This window comes from Oncorhynchus keta, chromosome 21, assembly GCF_023373465.1.
Source record: "Oncorhynchus keta strain PuntledgeMale-10-30-2019 chromosome 21, Oket_V2, whole genome shotgun sequence".
Classification (NCBI taxonomy): domain Eukaryota; kingdom Metazoa; phylum Chordata; class Actinopteri; order Salmoniformes; family Salmonidae; genus Oncorhynchus; species Oncorhynchus keta.
In genome coordinates this window covers 52,594,113-52,613,384 of record NC_068441.1, presented here as the reverse complement: position 1 = coordinate 52,613,384, position 19,272 = coordinate 52,594,113, and the positions used below count along the sequence as shown (strand labels likewise).

Genomic DNA, 19,272 nt, shown 5'->3' with positions numbered 1-19,272 from the left:
TTCGAGGACATTCAGAGACTTCTCCTGAAGCCACTCCTGCATTGTCTTGGTTGTGTGCTTTGGGTCGCAGTCCTGTTGGAAGGTGAACCTTCACCCCAGTCTGAGGTCCTGAGCGCTCTGGAGCAAGTTTTCATCAAGGATCTCTCTGTACTTTGCTCCTTTCATCTTTGCCTTGATCTTGTCTCCCATGAGAAGCAAGATTCTCTGTCCTGATGAAACCAAGGTTGAACTCTTTGGCCTGAATGCCAAGTGTCACCTCGGTTGGAAACCTGGCACCATCCCTACGGTGAAGCATGGTAGTGGCAGCATCATGCTGTGGGGATGTTTTTCAGCGGCAGGGACTGGGAGGCTAGTCAGGATCGAGGGAAAGATGAACGGAGCAAAGTACAGAGAGATGCTTGATGAAAACCTGCTCCAGTGCACTCAGGACGTCAGTACGGTTCACCTTCCAACAGGACTGCGACCCTAAGCACAAAGCCAAGACAACACAGGAGTGGAGGCCTCTCTCCCTCCATACATAATAGCTTTCAATACCCCTCTGCCTCCATAGATAAACCCCTAAACCCCTCAGCAGCACCCACATGTTGTTACTACACTAGAACATAGGGCTCCCGAGTGGAGCAGCGGTCGAAGGCACTGCAGCTCAATGCAAGAGGCGTCACTACAGACCCTGGTTCGAATCTAGGCTGTATCACATCCGGATGTGATTGGGAGTCCCATAGGGCGGCGTACAATTGGCCCAGCGTCGTGCAGATTTGGCTTGGGGTATGCCGTCATTGTAAATAATAATTAGTTCTTAACTGACTTGCCTAGTTGGTGAAATATATATATATATTTTTTTAACTTCTAAACTAATCACCATGCCAATGACTAGTTGCTGTCAATCAGGACCCTTCTCATCCTGGTTTTATGATTTAAACTCAGAGAGCAGTACAGTGTACACCTCAGACAGTAGACTATTATTCTCTTATGAAAATAAGCTCCTCTGAAACTCAAAGAGAGAGGTGAAATGAGAGGGACCCAGTACCCCCCAGGGTCTTTTCAGAGTTTATTAGAGCGAGCGGATTTTAGAGGGAGGAAGTGTGCTCCACTAGGCTAGCAAAGCCATCTGACGTAATTGGATGGCTCATTTGTGCACTAGGTTCTGAGTGAGAGGGAGGAGAAGAAGAGCGACGGAGAGGAGAGAAAGATGGAGAGATAAGAGAGAGAGCAGAGCAGAGAAGAGAACATGATAAATGAGGTCCCTCACAGAAGTGTCTTGTAATTCTGTGAGGTCCTGGCGGTAACAGCTTGGGCTCCGGTGTTTTGGAGGGTAACGGAGACGGCTCTCATCAGTACTGTGATGAGGTAGTGATTCTCTCGCCCCCCTTCCATCTTCATTATATCCTACCTCCATGGGGCAGGTGTTACATTAGCTGTATTAATCAGACCGTGTGTGAGTGCCCAATGGCACCCTATTCCACACCCTATTCCAAATACATTACCTCAGGCTCTGGTCAAAAGTACTGCACTATATTGGCATTAGGGTGCTATTTGGGACTCAAACACAATGTGTGGAGGATGTACATGTCCCATGCCACTCTGTTAGCTGGCTGCCGGTCAATGCCTGCCAAACTGAGGATTTTCTATTCAATTAAAGGCCTAGTGCAGTCAAAAGGGGGTAGGATGATCGAGCAGCAGTGAGGGCTCTTCAGTGAGGGCTCTTCAGTGAGGGCTCTTCAGTGAGGGCTCTTCAGTGAGGGCTCTTCAGTGAGGGCTCTTCAGTGAGGGCTCTTCAGTGAGGGCTCTTCAGTGAGGGCTCTTCAGTAAGGGCTCTTCGATACTGCACGGTACTGCTTTTTCAAGCTAGTCGGAAGACTTCCAGTTTGGTGTGGCGCCATTTCCGTTCCAATTTTCTGGAAGCTTGCTTCAGGGCTCGTGTATATTCTGTATACCAGGGAGCTAGTTTCTTATGACAAATGTTTTTGGTTTTTAGGGGTGTGACTGTATCTAGGGTATTACGCGAGGTTAAATGTAGTTCCTCAGGTGGTTAACTGATGTTTGTACTCTGACGTCTTTGGGTAGGTGGAGGGAGTCTGGTAGGGCATCTATGAATCTTTGGGTTGTCCGAGAATTAATAGCATGGCTTTTACTGATCCTTGGTTAGGGTCTGAGCAGATTTATTTGTTGCGATTGCAAACGTTATAAAATGGTGTTTCCGATAGTCCAGGATTATGAGGAAAAGCATTAAGATCCACAATAGCAATCTTAAAGTCTTTCCACAGATTTGCAATGGGATTCCAGTCTGTGCTTTGACCGGGGCACTGAAGGACTTTCCCATGTTATGAAGCCATTCCAGCAGTGCTTTGGCTGCTTGGAGTCATTGTCCTGTTAGACTGGGGGCAAAGATTTGTATTCCAAGGTCATTTGCACGCTGAAGCAGGTTTTCATTAAGGATTTGCCTGTATTTTGCTCCATTCATTGTTCCCTTTATCCTTAGCAGTCTCCCAGTCCCTGCCGCTTAAAAAGATCCCCATAGCATGATGCTGCCACCATCATGCTTCAGGGTAAGGATGGTGTGAAATGGGGGATAAGTTGTGCCTGGTTTACTCCAGTCATAGCACTTTGCATTCAGGCCAAATAGTTACATTTTCTCACTCAATAGAGCACAGAATATTTTCAGCCTTATTCTCGGAATCTTTCACGCGCCTTTTTGCAAATGCACTCTGGTTGTGCTGTCGTGCCTTTTTCTCAGCTGTCTGGCCACTCTCCCATAAAGCCCAGATCGATGAAGTGCTGTAGACTGTTGTCCTTCTGGTAGGTTCTCTCATTTCAGCCAAGGAACTGTAGTTCTGTCAGTGGTCATTAGGGTCTTGGTCACCTCCCTAACCAAGGTCCTTCTTGCCTAGTCGCTCAGTTTGGTTGGACGGCCAGCTCGAGGCAGAGTCTGGGTATTTCCTAATTATGGAGAACACTGTGCTCTTGGAAACTTTCAACACTCTAGAAATGGTTTCATATCCTTCCCCAGACATGCATCATCACAATTCTATATTGTAGATCTTTGGGACAGTTCCTTGGACAATAGCTTCTGCTCTGACATGCACTGTCAGCTATGGGACTTTATATAGATGTTTTGTTTTCTCTAAGTAATGTCCAAACTCCAGTCAAGTTGTATTGGCATCTTAAGAAACTTGGATTCACCTGAGCTCAAGGTGGAGTGGAATAGCGAAAGGGGTCTGAATATTATAATGGAATATATTTCTGTATTTCATTTTCAATAAATGTGTGAAAAATTGTCTGAAAACATGTTTTCACTTTGTCATTATGGGTTATTGTACGTAGATGGGTGAGGTGGGAAAATAACTATCTATAGAATACATTTTGAATTCAGGATGTAACAGAACAAAATATGGATTAAGTCAAAGGGTATACTTTGAAGAATGTGGATCTCTGGTTCAGAGTGATTATTGCCCTACTCCCCAACCCTTCAGAAACCTGACAGTATATGTATATATACTTCCTCTGTGTCTTGCTATGTTCCACCTAAATGCACTGTGGCAAGGACAAGGCCAAGGTCACAAGCAGAGAGGGGAGGAAGAGGGTTAGTGGCGGGAGACATCGCCTCTGTCCCATCGGCTGCTGCTGCTAACATGGGTTATTTTCATCAGCACCCCCCACCTCCCCCTTCTCTCTCCCTCTCTCCTTCATCCCCTTTCTCCCTCTGTCATTTGTTTATGAAAACAGTCCTTGTGGCTCTGCTTTCTCACTGGGTTTGGCTCTGGGCTATGCTCTAGGGGTTAAGGTTGGGTCTGGGCTTGGTTCTAGGGGTTAAGGTTGGCTCTGGGCTATGCTCTAGGGGTTAAGGTTGGCTCTGGGCTTGGTTCTAGGGGTTAAGGTTGGCTCTGGGCTTGGTTCTAGGGGTTAAGGTTGGCTCTGGGCTTGGTTCTAGGGGTTAAGGTTGGCTCGGGGCTTGGTTCTTTGGGGTTAAGGTTGGCTCTGGGCTTGGTTCTAGGGGTTAAGGTTGGCTCTGGGCTTGGTTCTTTGGGTTAAGGTTGGCTCTGGGCTTGGTTCTAGGGGGTAAGGTTGGCTCTGGGCTTGGTTTTAGGGGTTAAGGTTGGCTCGGTGCTTGGTTCTAGGGGTTAAGGTTGGCTCGGGGCTTGGTTCTTTGGGTTAAGGTTGGCTCTGGGCTTGGTTCTTTGGGTTAAGGTTGGCACTGGGCTTGGTTCTAGGGGGTAAGGTTGGCTCTGGGCTTGGTTCTACGGGGTAAGGTTGGCTCTGGGCTTGGTTCTAGGGGGTAAGGTTGGCTCTGGGCTTGGTTCTAGGGGGCAAGGTTGGCTCTGGGCTTGGTTCTAGGGGTTAAGGTTGGCTCTGGGCTTGGTTCTAGGGGGTAAGGTTGGCTCTGGGCTTGGATCTAGGGGTTAAGGTTGGCTCTGGGCTTGGATCTAGGGGTTAAGGTTGGCTCTGGGCTTGGTTTTAGGGGTCAAGGTTGGCTCTGGGCTTGGTTCTAGGGGTTAAGGTTGGCTCTGGGCTTGGTTCTAGGGGTTAAGGTTGGCTCTGGGCTTGGATCTAGGGGTTAAGGTTGGCTCTGGGCTTGGTTCTAGGGGTTAAGGTTGGCTCTGGGTGATGATGGTGGAACCACAAATTAATAATACACAGAGGAATTCTTCAAATCCTCAAGGTTGAATAAATATTGATTTCATGAATGATGATGATAATAGTAGAATTTCCCGAACGAAGACCATGTTTATTGTTCAGTCATGTGCTGAACTGAAGGACAGGTTCCTGCCTCTGTGAAGACAGTCGACCAGCCAGGCGGACAGTAATACATTATAGATGAGCGTCTCAGATGGTACGCAGCATTAAACACACAGCAGCCACTTGAGGAAAGAAGAGGAAAGGAGGCTGATGGACATTTATCCACTTCAAACATGTTTAAAAATCTCTCCATCTCTCTCAATGGCCATGCTGCCAGTCAGGACTCTACTCCTCCTCCTGTCCCTCCTCCTGTCTTTCCCATGTCCTCCCTCCTCCTCCTGTCCCTCTTCCTGTTCCTCCTCCTCCTGTCCCTCCTCAGTCTTTCCCATGTCCTCCCTCCTCCTGTCCTCCCTCCTCCTGTCCCTCCTCCTCCTGTTCCTCCTGTTCCTCCTCCTCTTGTCCCTCCTCCTGTCCTCCCTCCACCTCCTGTTCCTCCACCTCCTGTTCCTCCACCTCCTGTTCCTCATCCTCCTGTTCCTGTCCCTCCTCCAATCCCACCTCCTCCTGTCCCTCCTCTTGCCCCTCCCCTCTCCTCCTGTCCCCCTCCTCCTGTTCCTCCTCCTCCTGTCCCTCCTCTTGCCCCTCCCCCTCCTCCTGTCCCTCCTACTCCTGTTCCTCCTCCTGTATCTCCTGTTCCTCCTCCTCCTGAACCTCCTCTTGTTCCTCCTCCTGCCCCCCTCTTGCTGTTCCTCCTCCTGTCCCCCCTCCTCCTGTTCCTCCTCCTGTCCCCCCTCCTCCTGTTCCTCCTCCTCCTGTCCCTCCTCTGGTCCTCCTCCTGCCCCTCCCCCTCCTCCTGTCCCCCCTCCTGTCCCACCTCCTGTCTCTCCTCCTCCTGTTCTTCCTGTTCCTCCTCCTGTTCCCCTCCTCCTGTTCCTCCTCTTGCCGCTCCCCTCTCCTCCTGTCCCCCTCCCATGTTCCTCCTGCCCTGCCCCTGCCCCCTCCTGTCCCACCTCCTGTCCCTCCTACTCCTGTTCCTCCTCCTGTATCTCCTGTATCTCCTGTTCCTCCTCCTCCTGTCCCTCCTCTTGTTCCTCCTCCTGCCCCTCCCCCTCCTCCTGTTCCTCCTCCTGTCCAACCCTCCTGTCCCACCTCCTGTCTCTCCTCCTCCTGTTCTTCCTGTTCTTCCTGTTCTTCCTGTTCTTCCTCCTCCTGTTCCTCCTCCTCCTGTCCCTCCTCCTGTTCTTCCTGTTCCTCCTCCTGTTCCTCCTCCTCCTCCTGTTCCTCCTCCTGTTCTTCCTCCTCCTGTCCCTCCTCCCCCTGTTCTTCCTGTTCCTCCTCCTGTTCCTCCTCCCCCTGTTCTTCCTGTTCCTCCTCCTGTTCCTCCTCCTCCTGTTCTTCCTGTTCCTCCTCCTGTTCCTCCTCCTCCTGTTCCTCCCCCTCCTGTTCTCCTCCTCCTGTTTCACCTCTTGCCCCTCCCCTCTCCTCCTGCCCCCCCTCCCATGTTCCTCCTCCTCCTGCCTCTCCCCCTCCTCCTGTGCCTCCTCCTGCCTCTCCCCCTCCTCCTGTTCTTCCGGTTCCTCCTCCTCCTGTCCCTCCTCCTCCTGTTCTTCCTGTTCCTCCTCCTGTCCCCCCTCCTCCTGTCCCTCCTGTTCCTGTTCCTCCTCCTCCTGTCCCCCTCCCCTGTTCCTCCTCCTGTTCCTCCTCCTGTTCCTCCTCCTGTTCCTCCTCCTGTTCCTCCTCCTGTTCCTCCTCCTGTTCCTCCTCCTCCTGTTCCTCCTCCTCCTCCTCCTGTTCCTCCTGTTCCTCCTCCTCCTGTTCCTCCTGTTCCTCCTCCTCCTGTTCCTCCTCCTCCTGTTCCTCCTCCTCCTCCTGTTCCTCCTCCTCCTGTTCCTCCTCCTCCTGTCCCCTCCTCCTGTCCTCCTCCTGTTCCTCCTCCTGTCCCTCCTCCTCCTGTTCCTCCTCCTCCTGTTTCCCTCCTCCTCCTGTTCCTCCTCCTCCTGTTCCTCCAGTCCCTCCTCCTCCTGTCCCTCCTCCTGTTCCCCTCCTCCTGTCCCTCCTCCTGTCCCTCCCCCTGTTCCTCCTGCTCCTCCTCCTGTCCCTCCCCCTGTTCCTCCTGCTCCTCCTCCTGTCCCTCCCCCTCCTCCTGTTCCTCCTCCTGTCCCTCCCCCCTCCTCCTGTTCCTCCTCCTGTCCCTGCCCCCCCTCCTGTCCCTCCCCCTGCCCCTCCTCTTGTTCCTCCTCCTGCCCCTCCTCCTGTTCCTCCTCCTGCCCCTCCCCCCTCCTCATGTTCCTCCTCCTGCCACCCCCTCCTCATGTTCCTCTTCCTGCCCCCCCGCCCCTCCCCCCTCCTGTTCCTCCTTCTCAAATAAAATAAAATGTTATTTGTCACATACACATGGTTAGAAGATGTTAATGCGAGTGTAGCGAAATGCTTGTGCTTCTAGATCCGACAGTACAGTAATATCTAACAAGTAATCTAACAAATTCACAAGGACGACCTTAAGCACATAAATCTAAAGGGATGGAATAAGAATATGTACATATAAATATATGGATGAGCGATGGCCGTGCGGCATAGGCAAGATGCAGTAGATGGTATAGAGTACAGTGTATACATATGAGATGAGTAATGTAGGATATGTAGACATTATATAAAGTGGCGTTATTTAAAGTGACTAGTGATGCCTTTTATTAAATCCATTTATTACATTTATTAAAGTGCCAAGAGAGTGGTGGCTGTTTAACAGTCTGATGGCCTTGAGAGAGTAGCTGTTTTTCAGTCCTCCTGCTCCTGTCCCTCCTCTTTTTCCTGTCCCTCCTCCTCTGTACCTACATCTAACTGGAAGCTGTGTTGTTTCTAACTGGAAGCTGTGTTGTTTCTAACTGGAAGCTGTGTTGTTTCTAACTGGAAGCTGTGTTGTTTCTAACTGGAAGCAGTGTTGTTTTCTAACTGGAAGCTGTGTTGTTTCTAACTGGAAGCTGTGTTGTTTCTAACTGGAAGCTGTGTTGTTTCTAACTGGAAGCTGTGTTGTTTCTAACTGGAAGCTGTGTTGTTTCTAACTGGAAGCTGTGTTGTTTCTAACTGGAAGCTGTGTTGTTTCTAACTGGAAGCTGTGTTTTTTTCTAACTGGAAGCTGTGTTGTTTTCTAACTGGAAGCTGTGTTGTTTCTAACTGGAAGCTGTGTTGTTTTCTAACTGGAAGCTGTGTTGTTTTCTAACTGGAAGCTGTGTTGTTTTCTAACTGGAAGCTGTGTTGTTTTCTAACTGGAAGCTGTGTTGTTTTCTAACTGGAAGCTGTGTTGTTTTCTAACTGGAAGCTGTGTTGTTTTCTAACTGGAAGCTGTGTTGTTTTCTAACTGGAAGCTGTGTTGTTTTCTAACTGGAAGCTGTGTTGTTTTCTAACTGGAAGCTGTGTTGTTTTCTAACTGGAAGCTGTGTTGTTTTCTAACTGGAAGCTGTGTTGTTTTCTAACTGGAAGCTGTATTGTTTCCATGCAGATACAGACTACATCCACGAGGAGGAAGAGCAGAAGGTGGAACAGATGTTAGCCTTCCTGACTATAGAGTCAAAACAGGCCGCAGCCAGTACAGCAGTGAGTATATTAAACTATACTACAATATACTACACTATACTACACTCTAGTACCTTCCTAACTATAGAGTCAAAGCAGGCCGCCGCCAGTACAGCAGTGAGTATATTATACTACAATATACTACACTATACTACACTCTAGTACCTTCCTGACTATAGTCAAAGCAGGCCGCAGCCAGTACAGCAGTGAGTATATTAAACTATACTACAATATACTACACTATACTACACTCTAGTACCTTCCTGACTATAGAGTCAATATAGGCTACAGCTATACTACAGCAGTGAGTATATTAAACTATACTACAATATACTACACTATACTACACTCTAGTACCTTCCTAACTATAGAGTCAAAGCAGGCCGCCGCCAGTACAGCAGTGAGTATATTATACTACAATATACTACACTATACTACACTCTAGTACCTTCCTGACTATAGAGTCAAAGCAGGCCGCCGCCAGTACAGCAGTGAGTATATTATACTACAATATACTACACTATACTACACTATATTACACTATACTACCATATACTGCACTATACCACACTATACTACAATATGCTACACTATACTACAATATACTACACTATACTACAATATGCTACACTATAGTACAATATACTACAATATACTACACTCTAGTACCTTCCTGACTATAGAGTCAAAACAGGCCACCGCCAGTACAGCACTGAGTATATAATACTACACTATACCACCCTATACTACAATATGCTATACTATACTACACCATACTACAATATACTACACTATACTACAATATACTACACTATACTACACCATACTGCACTATACTGCTATATACTACACTATACTACAATATACTACACTCTAGTACCTTTGTGACTATAGTCACAGCAGGTCACAGCCAGTACAGCAGTAAGTATATTATACTATACTATACTACACTCCAATATACAACACTATAGTACAATATACTACACTATACTACACTCTAGTACCTTCGTGACTATAGAGTCAAAGCAGGTCGCAGCCAGTACAGCAGTGAGTATATTATACTATACGACACTGTACTACAATATACAACACTATACTACACTATACCACACTACACTTTACTATACTCTCTCTCACTACACACTTCTCTGTCTCTCTCTCTCTCTCCCTGTCTCTCTCTGTCTCTCTGTCTCGCTCTCTGTCTGTCTCTCTGTCTGTCTGTCTCTCTGTCTGTCTCTCTGTCTGTCTGTCTCTCTGTCTGTCTGTCTCTCTGTCTGTCTCTCTGTCTGTCTCTCTGTCTGTCTCTCTGTCTGTCTCGCTCTCTGTCTCTCTCTGTCTCTCTCTTGTCTCGCTCTCTGTCTCGCTCTCTCTCTGTGTCTCGCTCTCTCTGTGTCTCGCTCTCTCTGTGTCTCGCTCTCTCGCTGTGTCTCTCTGTCTCTCTGTCTCTCTCTCTGTCTCTCTCTGTCTCTCTCTGTCTCTCTCTGTCTCTGTCTCTCTCTCTATCTGTCTCTCTGTCTCTCTATCTGTCTCTCTCTCTGTCTCTCTCTCTGTCTCTCTCTGTCTGTCTGTCTCTCTCTGTCTCTCTCTCTGTCTCTCTCTGTCTCTCTGTCTGTCTCTCTGTCTGTCTCTCTGTCTCTCTCTCTCTGTCTCTCTCTCTGTCTCTCTCTCTCTGTCTCTGACTCTGTCTCTGACTCTGTCTCTCTATCTCTCTCTACTGTGGTCTCGCTGTAATGGAATTGGTGTGGATTCCTCTTCTCTTGCCCTTTTGGTCTGTCCTCATCCTCCTCTCCGGAGTTACCATTGAGGACAACTCAGCCAGAGTGCTGCAGCATTAGTCAGGAGGAAACAGTAAACATTCCCCTTCTCTTTTTCAACCCCTCCTCTCCAGTGGGAAATATGATACTCTATGCTTTTCCCTAATGCAGACCAGATTCTGAGACTGACAGATGGAGTGAGGTCTTCAGTTCTTTGTTTGAAGTTGAAGGTTATATGCAGTAAATGTTCCTTTTACATTTAATGATAATTTATACAGTTGATTAATTTCCATCCATTGTTAATTTTCCATTATTATTCCATTAGGCAAATCAGTTAAGAACAAATTCTTATTTACAATGACGACCTGGGAACAGTGGGTTTAACTGCCTTGTTCAGGGGCAGAACGACAGATTTTTTTTTACCTTGTCAGCTCGGGGATTCGATCCAGCAACCTTTCGGGTTACTGGTCCAACGCGCTAAACACTAGGCTACCTGCCGCCCCAAAATGATAAAGTGGTGCTAAGCTCTGATAAAGGATACCATGGAAGTGCAGTTCTATTGTCCCTTCGGGTGAATGGAATGATCTTCATTGAAAACAATCAAAATGAAGTCGCTGCATCTTTGAAAAGCTTCGAGTGTGATTTTCCCCCCACACACCTTAACCTTTTTCTGCAGGTAGACGGAGACCGGTTTGTCTGTCTGTGACCACTGACTCAAGTCAAATGTTCTTCATAGCTATGTTTGAAGTCCAAAGTCATATGCACTTAACGTACAGTTCACTCGGTTCATTTATGATGTGAAGAGGCACTGAGGTCTGATGAAGGACTCTGTAGAAGCTCTAGAACTTGTATTATTTTGTCTGAAAGGACAGAGATCTTTCATCTCTGTGTTCATTGAAAGCAGCAGTAATACTGGACCGCACACTGGACCGCACACTGTCTACTACTGTGTGTAGGGTCTGAAAGAGTAGAAGCTCTAGAACTTGTATTATTTTGTCTGAAAGGACGGAGATCTTTCATCTCTGTTTTCATTGAAAGCAGCAGTAATACTGGACCGCACACTGGACCGCACACTGGACCGCACACTGGACCGCACACTGGACCACACACTGGACGCACACTGGACCGCACACTGGACCGCACACTGGACCGCACACTGGACCGCACACTGGACCGCACACTGGACCGCACACTGGACTGCACACTGGACTGCACACTGGACTGCACACTGGACTGCACACTGGACCGCACACTGGACTGCACACTGGACCGCACACTGGACCGCACACTGGACCGCACACTGGACCGCACACTGGACTGCACACTGGACCGCACACTGGACTGCACACTGGACCGCACACTGGACCGCACACTGGACTGCACACTGGACTGCACACTGGACCGCACACTGGACCGCACACTGCACACTGGACCGCACACTGGACTGCACACTGGACCGCACACTGGACCGCACTGGACCGCACACTGGACTGCACACTGGACTGACCACACACTGGACCGCACACTGGACCGCACACTGGACCGCACACTGGACCGCACACTGGACCGCACACTGGACTGCACACTGGACCGCACACTGGACTGCACACTGGACCGCACACTGGACCGCACACTGGACCGCACACTGGACTGCACACTGGACCGCACACCACACACTGGACCGCACACCACACACTGGACCGCACACTGGACCGCACACTGGACCGCACACTGGACCGCACACTGGACCGCACACTGGACCGCACACTGGACTGCACACTGGACCGCACACTGGACCGCACACTGGACCGTACACTGGACCGCACACTGGACCGCACACTGGACCGCACACTGGACCGTACACTGGACTGGACTGCACACTGGACCGCACACTGGACTGCACACTGGACCGCACACTGGACTGCACACTGGACCGCACACTGGACCGCACACTGGACCGCACACTGGACACTGGACACACCACACACTGGACTGCACACTGGACCGTACACTGGACTGCACACTGGACCGTATACTGGACTGCACACTGGACCGTACACTGGACTGCACACTGGACCGCACACTGGACTGCACACTGGACTGCACACTGGACCGCACACTGGACCGCACACTGGACCGTACACTGGACCGTACACTGGACCGCACACTGGACCGTATACTGGACTGCACACTGGACCGTACACTGGACTGCACGCTGGACTGCACACCACACACTGGACCGCACACTGGACCGCACACTGGACCGCACACCGCACACTGGACCGCACACTGGACTGTACACTGGACTGCACACCACACACTGGACCGCACACTGGACTGTACACTGGACTGCACACCACACCCTGGACCGCACACTGGACCGCACACTGGACCGCACACTGGACCGCACACTGGACCGCACACTGGACCGTACACTGGACCGCACACTGGACCGCACACTGGACCGCACACTAGACTGCACACCACACACTGGACTGCACACTGGACTGCACACTAGACTGCACACCACACACTGGACTGTACACTGGACTGCACACTGGACTGCACACTGGACTGCACACTGGACTGCACACTGGACTGCACACTAGACTGCACACCACACACTGGACTGTACACTGGACTGTACACTGGACTGTACACTGGACTGCACACTGGACTGCACACTAGACTGCACACTAGACTGCACACTGGACCGTACACTGGACTGCACACTGGACCGTACACTGGACTGCACACTGGACCGTACACTGGACTGCACACTGGACCGTACACTGGACTGCACACTGGACTGCACACTGGACCACACACTGGACTGTACACTGGACTGCACGCTGGACTGCACACCACACACTGGACCACACTGGACCACACACTGGACCGCACACTGGACTGCACACTGGACTGCACACTGGACTGCACACTGGACCGCACACTGGACCGCACACTGGACCGCACACTGGACCGCACACTGGACTGCACACTGGACCGCACACTGGACCGTACACTGGACCGTACACTGGACCGCACACTGGACCGCACACCACACACTGGACCGCACACTGGACCGCACACTGGGCCGCACACTGGACCGCACACTGGACTGCACACTGGACTGTACACTGGACTGCACACCACACACTGGACCGCACACTGGACCGCACACTGGACTGTACACTGGACTGCACACCACACCCTGGACCGCACACTGGACCGCACACTGGACCGCACACTGGACCGCACACTGGACCGCACACTGGACCGTACACTGGACCGCACACTGGACCTCACACTGGACCGCACACTGGACTGTACACTGGACCGTACACTGGACCGCACACTGGACTGCACACTAGACTGCACACCACACACTGGACTGCACACTGGACTGCACACTGGACTGCACACTAGACTGCACACCACACACTGGACTGCACACTGGACTGCACACTGGACTGCACACTGGACTGCACACTAGACTGCACACCACACACTGGACTGTACACTGGACTGCACACTGGACTGCACACTGGACTGCACACTGGACTGCACACTAGACTGCACACCACACACTGGACTGTACACTGGACTGCACACTGGACCGCACACTGGACCGCACACTGGACCGCACACTGGACCGTACAGTGGACCGCACACTGGACCGCACACTGGACCGCACACTAGACTGCACACCACACACTGGACTGCACACTGGACTGCACACTGGACTGCACACTGGACTGCACACTGGACTGCACACTGGACTGCACACTAGACTGCACACCACACACTGGACTGTACACTGGACTGCACACTGGACTGCACACTGGACTGCACACTAGACTGCACACTGGACTGCACACTGGACTGCACACTAGACTGCACACTCACACACTGGACTGCACACTGGACTGCACACTGGACTGCACACTGGACTGCACACTGGACTGCACACTGGACTGCACACCACACACTGGACTGTACACTGGACTGCACACTGGACTGCACACTGGACTGCACACTGGACTGCACACTGGACTGCACACTAGACTGCACACTGGACTGCACACTGGACTGCACATTGGACTGCACACCACACACTGGACTGTACACTGGACCGTACACTGTCTACTACTGTGTGTAGGGTCTGAAAGCCAAGGTACAAAAGGCAGAGGGGAAAAGATTGGACGTCATTAAGGACAAACCGAACTGAAATGAAATTGATGTTGTCAGTCCCACTTTAGTCCTGATGAGGAGAGAAATTGAAACTGTGATTAGCTTTGTGTTTGTCGCATCACATTTGACACGGCCAATCAGATAAAGTGATTCATTAATTTCAGTTGATACATCGTGGCATTGAATATGAGATTAGTGTTTTCACATTTGACTCGTCTAATCAAATTCAAGAGTCAATCACACAACACTATTAAAGAATGGGTTTAGATTACAGCCGGAGTAACCTCGGGACCCAGAAACTCTTAACACTCTGGCACAAGGGACTATGACCTAAGCGATTTAACCTTTACTTTCTCTCGGAAGGTCAGTTAAGTTCTCTCTGTCAGCCTTGTGATGTCCCTAAAGCGAGTTATTAATGTCTGGAGTTAGTCATTATCCTTGGGAGTCTTCTTACTGGTACAGACTGATGCTCACTGAAACATGTCACATATATATCTATCATATATGCTGTTTCATACTTTACAAAGTTTTTTTTACCATTATTTTACCAGGTAAGTTGACTGAGAACACATTCTCATTTACAGCAACGACCTTGGGAATAGTTACAGGGGAGAGGAGGGGGATGAATGAGACAATTGTAAACTGGGGATTATGAGGTGACTGTGATGGTTTGAGGGCCAGATTGGGAATTTAGAAAGGACACCGGGGTTAACACCCCTACTCTTATGATAAGTGCCATGGGATCTTTAATGACCTCAGAGAGTCAGGACAACCGTTTAACGTCCCATCTGAAAGACGGCACCCTACACAGGGCAGTGTCCCCAATCACTGCCCTGGGGCATTGGGATATTTTTTTTAGACCAGAGGAAAGAGTGCCTCCTACTGGCCCTCCAACACCACTTCCAGCAGCATCTGGTCTCCCATCCAGGAACTGACCAGAACCAACCCTGCTTAGCTTCAGAAGCAAGTCAGCAGCATCTGGTCTCCCATCCAGGAACTGACCAGGACCAACCCTGCTTAGCTTCAGAAGCAAGACAGCAGCATCTGGTCTCCCGTCCAGGAACTGACCAGGACCAACCCTGCTTAGCTTCAGAAGCAAGACAGCAGCATCTGGTCTCCCGTCCAGGAACTGACCAGGACCAACCCTGCTTAGCTTCAGAAGCAAGCCAGCAGCATCTAGTCTCCCATCCAGGAACTGACCAGGACCAACCCTGCTTAGCTTCAGAAGCAAGACAGCAGCATCTGGTCTCCCATCCAGGAACTGACCAGGACCAACCCTGCTTAGCTTCAGAAGCAAGACAGCAGTGGCATGCAACCATTCCAGGTAGTTTTTTGTTGAAGCTGTAATCTCCGCGTGCCGATTGGGCCAATAGTAAAGGGCATGTTTTCTTACCACCAGTGTATAAGATTTACGTATTTATGTAAAGTCAATCTACTGATGATTTATATTATGTTGCATATTCTCATTAACCAATGTGATGATTTCATTAGCCTCTCCAAAGTGTGGATTTAGGCTGGATATACAGTACCAGTCACAGCTACTCATCCAAAGTGTGGATTTAGGGTGGATATACAGTACCAGTCACAGCTACTCATCCAAAGTGTGGATTTAGGCTGGATATACAGTACCAGTCACAGCTACTCATCCAAAGTGTGGATTTAGGGTGGATATACAGTACCAGTCACAGCTACTCATTCAAAGGGTGGATTTAGGGTGGATATACAGTACCAGTCACAGCTACTCATCCAAAGGGTGGATTTAGGGTGGATATACAGTACCAGTCACAGCTACTCATCCAAAGTGTGGATTTAGGGTGGATATACAGTACCAGTCACAGCTACTCATCCAAAGTGTGGATTTAGGCTGGATATACAGTACCAGTCACAGCTACTCATCCAAAGTGTGGATTTAGGGTGGATATACAGTACCAGTCACAGCTACTCATCCAAAGTGTGGATTTAGAGTGGATATACAGTACCAGTCACAGCTACTCATTCAAAGGGTGGATTTAGGCTGGATATACAGTACCAGTCACAGCTACTCATCCAAAGTGTGGATTTAGGCTGGATATACAGTACCAGTCACAGCTACTCATCCAAAGTGTGGATTTAGGCTGGATATACAATACCAGTCACAGCTACTCATCCAAAGTGTGGATTTAGGGTGGATATACAGTACCAGTCACAGCTACTCATCCAAAGTGTGGATTTAGGCTGGATATACAGTACCAGTCACAGCTACTCATTCAAAGGGTGGATTTAGGCTGGATATACAGTACCAGTCACAGCTACTCATCCAAAGTGTGGATTTAGGGTGGATATACAATACCAGTCACAGCTACTCATCCAAAGTGTGGATTTAGGGTGGATATACAATACCAGTCACAGCTACTCATCCAAAGTGTGGATTTAGGGTGGATATACAGTACCAGTCACAGCTACTCATCCAAAGGGTGGATTTAGGCTGGATATACAGTACCAGTCACAGCTACTCATCCAAAGTGTGGATTTAGGGTGGATATACAGTACCAGTCACAGCTACTCATTCAAAGGGTGGATTTAGGCTGGATATACAGTACCAGTCACAGCTACTCTTCCAAAGTGTGGATTTAGGGTGGATATACAGTACCAGTCACAGCTACTCATCCAAAGGGTGGATTTAGGGTGGATATACAGTACCAGTCACAGCTACTCATCCAAAGGGTGGATTTAGGCTGGATATACAGTACCAGTCACAGCTACTCATCCAAAGTGTGGATTTAGGCTGGATATACAGTACCAGTCACAGCTACTCATCCAAAGGGTGGATTTAGGCTGGATATACAGTACCAGTCACAGCTACTCATCCAAAGTGTGGATTTAGGGTGGATATACAGTACCAGTCACAGCTACTCATTCAAAGGGTGGATTTAGGCTGGATATACAGTACCAGTCACAGCTACTCTTCCAAAGTGTGGATTTAGGGTGGATATACAGTACCAGTCACAGCTACTCATCCAAAGGGTGGATTTAGGGTGGATATACAGTACCAGTCACAGCTACTCATCCAAAGGGTGGATTTAGGCTGGATATACAGTACCAGTCACAGCTACTCATCCAAAGGGTGGATTTAGGGTGGATATACAGTACCAATCACAGCTACTCATCCAAAGGGTTTTTCTATATTCGTACTAGTTTCTACATTGTAGAATTATAGTAAAGACATCAACACTATGAAATAACACGTATGGAATCATGTAGTAACCAAAAAAGTGTTAAACAATGAAGCTGTTTCTTGGCCCAAGCAAGTCTCTTCTTATTATTGGTGTCCTTTAGTAGTGGTTTCTTTGCAGCAATTCGTCCATGAAGTCCTGATTCACACAGTCTCCTCTGAACAGTTGATGTGTCTGTTACTTGAACTCTGTGAAGCATTTATTTGGGCTGTAAATCTGAGGTGCAGTTAATTGCCGCTTGATGAGGTTGTTAATTAAGTCTAATGAACTTATCCTCTGCAGCAGAGGTAACTCTGGGTCTTCCTTTCCTGTGGCGGTCCTCATGAGAGCTATGAGAGCGCTTAATGGTTTTTGCGACTGCACTTGAAAACACTTTTAAAGTTCTTGAAATGTTCCGTATTGACTGACCTTCATGTCTTAATGTCATGATGAACTGTCATTTCTTTTTGCTTATTTGAGCTGTTCTTGTCATAATATGGACTTGGTCTTTTACCAAATAAATACTATCTTCTGTATACCACCCCTACCTTGTCACAACACAACTGATTGTCTCAAACGCATTACGAAGGAAAACAATTCCACAAATGAACTTTTAACCTGTTAATTGAAATGGCTACATGATTCCATCCATACGTGTTATATAATCATTTTGATGTCTTCACTATTATTCTACAATGTAGAAAATAGTAAAAAGAAAGAAAAAAACAATACTTTTGCAAGGAACTGTACCTTCTAGATGACCTCATTTATGACTCGCATAATAATGCTGAACACGTGAACGATCTACACATTGTTTTGTCTACATTGTTTTATCAATTTAAGTTGCTTTATTGACATGAAATACATTCTGTAAATATTGCCAAAGTGTTTCAAAAGGCGTCTGATTCCACGTCTATATAGTTTCTGTTCTACTGTATATGTTGTTAAGGTATAGACTTGTTTTTATCGTTATAATAACGTACATAAGCTGTTATCATTCAGATGAAATAGTTGTAAGACACACACACAGTCCTCTGTTTATCCTTCCCACCATACAGAGAAGACCAAAGAAGAGAGGGAACCGAGGTATTGTAGCTAATGTTTCAGCCCTGCTATTTGCCAGCCAGGCTGACAGCCAAAGTATTAGTGTGTTAGTCTGAAATGGCACCCTATATAGTGTACCACTTTATAGCCAGTGCACTGGTCCAAAGTAGTGCACTATAAAGGGAATAAGTAGCAATTTGTTATACAGGCTATCTGCCCAATAACTCCTAACCTGATAGTTAAATCATTAGTGTGTTTGGAAACCTGTCAGATTGCCCGCTAGCCAACCATTCCAGGTAGCTCTCACCTCTCTCTGCACTCTCGCCTCATGCCGGTCTATCGCTCCTGCGAGAGCCTCTCTCACCGCCCTCTCGGCCTTCTCGCTCCTCGCCACCCTCTCGCTCCTCGCCACCCTCTCGCACCTCGCCACCCTCTCGCACCTCGCCACCCTCTCGCACCTCGCCACCCTCTCGCACCTCGCCACCCTCTCGCACCTCTCGCTCCTCGCCACCCTCTCGCACCTCTCGCTCCTCGCCACCCTCTCGCTCCTCGCCACCCTCTCGCTCCTCGCCACCCTCTCGCACCTCGCCGCCCTCTCGCACCTCTCGCTCCCCGCCGCCCTCTCGCACCTCGCCGCCCTCTCGCACCTCTCGCTCCCCGCCGCCCTCTCGCACCTCGCCGCCCTCTCGCACCTCTCGCTCCCCGCCGCCCTCTCGCACCTCTCGCACCTCGCCGCCCTCTCGCACCTCTCCGCCCTCTCGCACCTCTCCGCCCTCTCGCACCTCTCGCCGCCCCCTCTCGCACCTCGCCCCCCTCTCGCACCTCGCCGCCCTCTCGCTCCTCGC

General features: G+C 49.3%; 1 protein-coding gene across 1 annotated transcript in view; it reads left to right on the top strand.

Moving 5' to 3' along the window:
- LOC118399730 (E3 ubiquitin-protein ligase RNF123) overlaps positions 1-19,272 on the top strand; it is a 235,150-nt gene that overhangs the window by 183,922 nt on the left and 31,956 nt on the right. Inside the window, exon 22 of the mRNA XM_052474154.1 lies at positions 8,171-8,265. Within this exon, the coding sequence (XP_052330114.1) occupies positions 8,171-8,265 (95 nt within the window). The remainder of the gene's footprint in view (positions 1-8,170; positions 8,266-19,272) is intronic.